The 4,535-nt window shown below is 39.6% G+C and overlaps 1 protein-coding gene across 1 annotated transcript; it reads right to left on the reverse strand.

The window, feature by feature from the left end:
* Positions 1-230: 230 nt before the first annotated feature.
* Positions 231-3,860, reverse strand: LOC131898582 (zinc finger and SCAN domain-containing protein 4-like). The gene is made up of 3 exons (XM_059249805.1): positions 3,465-3,860; positions 1,009-1,168; positions 231-922 (listed from the first exon to the last, which is right to left on the reverse strand). The coding sequence occupies exons 1-3, from the start codon at positions 3,858-3,860 to the stop codon at positions 231-233; spliced, it is 1,248 nt and encodes a 415-aa protein (XP_059105788.1).
* Between the last annotated feature and the right edge of the window lie 675 nt (positions 3,861-4,535).

Below are 4,535 nucleotides of genomic sequence, written 5' to 3' on the forward strand. Positions count from 1 at the left end.
TATTTAATATATATCAGGCAGAAATTATAAGCTATTTAATGCTTTAGAAAAATATTACTTAACATAAAACAGACTCATCTTCTTTTTCCACACAGACAGATGGAACAATCCAGAAGTTACAAATCATGTCTTCAATGGTTACTTCTGGTTTAGAAGCTACATGCTTCCTCATCTACAGATGAAACAGTAAGCTGGAGCCCTGCTATCATCTGGTGAGGAAGGTACACAGTTCAGTCTCCTTTGTGGCAATTCCTCAGGTGACGGTGGTATGTGGATGACTGGCGGAAGCTATGGTTACACAGGGAGCAGGTGTAGGGCTTCTCTCCTGTGTGAATCCTCTCATGAGCTTTCAGATTGGTTCGATTGCTGAAAGACTTTCCACAAGTACTACATTCGAAAGGTTTATTTTCCTGGTGTATGACCTTATGTACTCTCAGGTCTGAGCGAGTATAGAAGCCCTTATGACATGTTTTACAGACAAATGACTTTTGCTTCTTGTGTATTCTCTGGTGGGCGGCAAGTCTACTGGGATATTTAAAGGTTCTGGGACATTCCTGACATTTGTATGTCTTTGGGTCTCTGAGGGGTCTCTTTTGGCGACCCCCACGTGTGGAGCTTGCATCATGATTCTGGCAGTCCTCTGTCTGCTCTGGACTGGAGATCATCTCTGGTTGTACCTCCATAGGGACATCTTCAGAAGAAGTTCCTCTATGAATTTCTTCCTGGTACCTAGAGGTGACTTGACTTGTTCTGCTTAAATCCAGAGGATTTCCATCAGAAACTCTTCTGTCTTTAGGTTCATTAAACTGAACTTGTTGGATAAGGGAAAGGGAGTCCATCTCATTTCCAGGACAACTATCCCCATCATGTACATCACTAGTGCTCCAGCCATTGTTTTGGCCATCTTCCCAGTCTTCATGTCCTGTGGAAATAAGACAGTCTATGAAAATGTGCCCAGAAAAGATCCCGACACAGCGCCCTTCCTCTATGCAGCTTCCTGACACTTACCTGTTGTCAATAACATGTCTTGGGGGATTGGCAAGGGTGTCCTTGCACTCTCTTGTATTGAACTTCTTGCTGATTGCTGCCCTTTCAGGAGGTTGAAGGTTTCTTCTAAGGACATATTCTTAGAAAAGAGGGCTTCCTGCCCCTGCATGGAGACGTGAACCTGTAAACAAAGCCAGAGGACCATTACCAATGAATCTGTGGATTTGTGGATGAGTGAAAACCTGTCCTCTAACTGATTGCACAGGATCACTGAACTATGAGTTAGGTCATTTGTCTATCTCTCATCTCTAATGGTGTTATTCTGTCATTCACAAGTTATGTTTTCTAAAGTCCTTATTCACAATGTATTTGCAAGTGTTGAGTCACTGTACCAAGGGAAAAGGTAAGGTTAGGTTTCTGCAATGTCTAGCCACAACTTATTCTTCACCTGGTCAATGCATTGAACAAGGAAAGGTATTCCTGTTCCAATCCAGAGAATAGAGACTTACTCCATCAAAAAAGGCTTCTCATTTTTTTCCAAGGACTGTCTCCATTCCACCCAATCTAGGGCAACTATAATGAAATAGCTGGTTTACTGAGAAGACACCAAGGCTAGGTAGGACATATCAAGGAGGGAGGTAGTCTGGAGATCGAGAAGACCCAAAGGAGCCTGTAAAAATTCTGACATAGACTTGCCTGTGGGGCTTGCACCTCTAGGGCCTCCTCTGTTAATTGATGGGTGTTATCTGTTCTAATATTTTTTTTCTGTTTAACAAAGAGTTGTATGGCTAGTGTTTCTCTGTATCTCCTTAATTTGTAGCTCCTTATTTTTCCTCCTTCTCTTGCACCCAGGATCTATAGTTATTAATCAGTGCCTAGAACCCTTAACATTTCTGTATTCTTTGTCTGAAAGATGGCTGCTATGCTAGAAGCTCCTTATTCAGCCTTTGATTAGTAATAGTTAGTTTTTTTCTGAAATTCTTAGGATGTCTACAGTGTAATTGATGTCCTTTTGGTGTCCTGGTGTCATATTGGCAATTGTAACTTTCTGCTTTCATGCGATTAACTCTGACATTTTCATTCCCAGATAGCTGAGGATTTCCCATCCCCCACTTCCGGCCATTAGTCTGTCAGTGGTCCCTATCTCTTACACTGTCACTTCACTTTGCTGTGGGAGTGGGTTGTATTTCCAATAGCTATATTTTTGGTTGCTAAATTTAAATACTAACTCTAGATAAAAACCCTTGGTTGATGATGCCCTTAGTATCATAGCTCTATTTCTAAGGGATGTTGTTTTCTATTATTAAGTCCTTAGTACAACTCACATCTGACTGAAACACTTCTAACACATATATTGTCTCCACCTAAACATGCTGTCTCTGCTGTTAGGAAGCTGACAGCATTTTATTTGGAATTCAGTTTCAATCATGAAATGATCACTTAAAACAAAATCAAAGGAGTGAAATGTGGGATAAAACAAACTAAAATGACAATGTGTGCATAGAGTAAAAACCTGAAATAAACATCAGGGTGTGGTGGTGGACAGTTTTAATCCAGTACTTGAAGTGCTGGGAAAGTATAATTCCTCTGAATCCTACTCAAGCCAGTTGAACAAAAGTCAGTCCCAAATGGGAAAAAAAACCCTAACCAAGCAAACAAACAAACCAACTAATATCCAAATTTAAAAGTTTAAGGCAATAAGAAGTTATTTCAACCATGACATTTAGAAATGTATGTAGGCGGTGTTTGAAAAATGTCACCACCTTGACCATTTCTGAGAGTAACTGAGAATTATGCAGACCTAGACATTTAAAGAAGTTTCAATGTAGTTACATCCAAATTAAGAATTTCAGTTCTAAAACTTTGAATTGCAGCCCTTTATTATTCATCAGGACTTTTCTTAGGGATGTGTTGGTGTTGAATGTGCATTTAATAGCCACATTTCAGCATCAGAAATCATATTCTACATTCCTGCACATTCAGTTTTTTAAGGGAACTTAATGGCATGTAGTAGACAATTTAGAAAACCATTAAGCCAATTAGATCCACAGTTTCCACAGCCCAGGTCCTGGAATAACAGGCTAGGTCTGAGAGCCAGAATTTTAAATGTGTGCTGCAATTCCAACTAAATACTCATAATTACAATATAATCACCTACCTAAATGAGCCATCTTCCAATCTCAGCCAGGGTCTCTATTCTAAACACTTACAAGCTTTGCTCAAATATCATCTCCCAGTCTCCCTAACACCATGTAAAGAATTTAAATAATTGTATCAGTCAAAAGAGCCATGCCTTCTTGCACTTTTAAGCCCATTAAATTTATATCACATTTATAGTAATACATAATCTCCATTGTAAATATTTTGTTGGAGTGGGACAGCCTCACATATAAAATAACTACATCTTCTTACTTTTCCCCAAATATAAATGACTGTCTTGATTGCTAACTTAACCATCTCTCAACCAAGGTACTCACCATGATGGGAGGCTTCAAGCACTCATCAGTCAGACTCTCCATGAATCTCCCCATGTTTCTGCCATTTGATTCCCACTTCTGTTTCAAGATAGACTTGTCCTTGTAGTGCCCAGTTTTGAGAAACTGAGCCAAGACCAGCTGAGAAATCATCTGCTCCTTGCTATGCTTTTCTGGCTTCAACCAGGAGGTAAATGACTTCAAGATTGCTTGCAGCTCATGCTTTGCACAGGAACCATTGTCATTTGTGGGAAAGTTGAGCTGAGCAGTTGAGGAGTTACAGATATCTTCTTCCCACTGTAGAGAAGTGTCCTGGCTTGGAATGAAGTTCCTGTTGTCTAATACAAGGCCACTTTCTGGTGACTGGGGTTCAAAGGAGTTGTTGTGCTGGGAAGCCATTCTGTTGAGACTCCTCAAAAAATTCAACTTTCTCAGTCAAGTATCTCTCTTGTGACTTGAAGATCTATTTAAGAAATTTGTGAATATGTTAAAGCTATAAATTAAAATGAACATAATTAAATAATAACAACTAAGAGTCTTATCACAGATGGTTTCTATCTTATTGAGGATTTACTATTGCTGTGAAAGACACCATAATCACAGAAACTCTAATAAAGGAAATATTTCATTTTGGTGGCTCACTTACAGTTCAGAGGTTCAGTCCCTCATTTTGGGGAGCATGACCTCAGAAAGGCAGAGGTGGTGCTAGAGCTGAGACATCAACAGATATAATCTTACTTATTGATTGAAGCTTGGGAAAAAGACCTCAAATCCAACCCCAATAGTGACTCAATTACTCCAGTTGGTGTGGTCCACACTAAAGGTGTGCCTTCCACATCAAGGTCTGGATTAAAGGCATGTTTCATTCAGTCTTCTACCACAAGGCCACATCTCCTAAGAGTGCCACTCCCTGTGAGTTTATGGGTTCCAAATACATTCCAATAAACACAGTTCCATTTTTTTCTTGACACTAAATACTTCAACAGAGTCCTACACAATTTATTCTAGAGACCAGAACAAAGAGATGTGACTGTAACAGTACATGACTCATCAGAGAGAAACATCTTAGGTTGA

Source organism: Peromyscus eremicus, chromosome 1, assembly GCF_949786415.1.
Source record: "Peromyscus eremicus chromosome 1, PerEre_H2_v1, whole genome shotgun sequence".
Taxonomy (NCBI): Eukaryota; Metazoa; Chordata; class Mammalia; order Rodentia; family Cricetidae; genus Peromyscus; species Peromyscus eremicus.

Excerpts from the sequence above, each read along its gene's own strand:
- LOC131898582 (XM_059249805.1), bottom strand. The coding sequence starts at position 3,860 with ATGGCTTCCCAGCACAACAACTCCTTTGAACCCCAGTCACCAGAAAGT. Across the intron at positions 1,169-3,464 it reads GCTTGAAGCCTCCCATCATG|GTTCACGTCTCCATGCAGGG; the intron begins GTGAGTACCTTG and ends CTTTGTTTACAG. Across the intron at positions 923-1,008 it reads AGACATGTTATTGACAACAG|GACATGAAGACTGGGAAGAT; the intron begins GTAAGTGTCAGG and ends TTATTTCCACAG.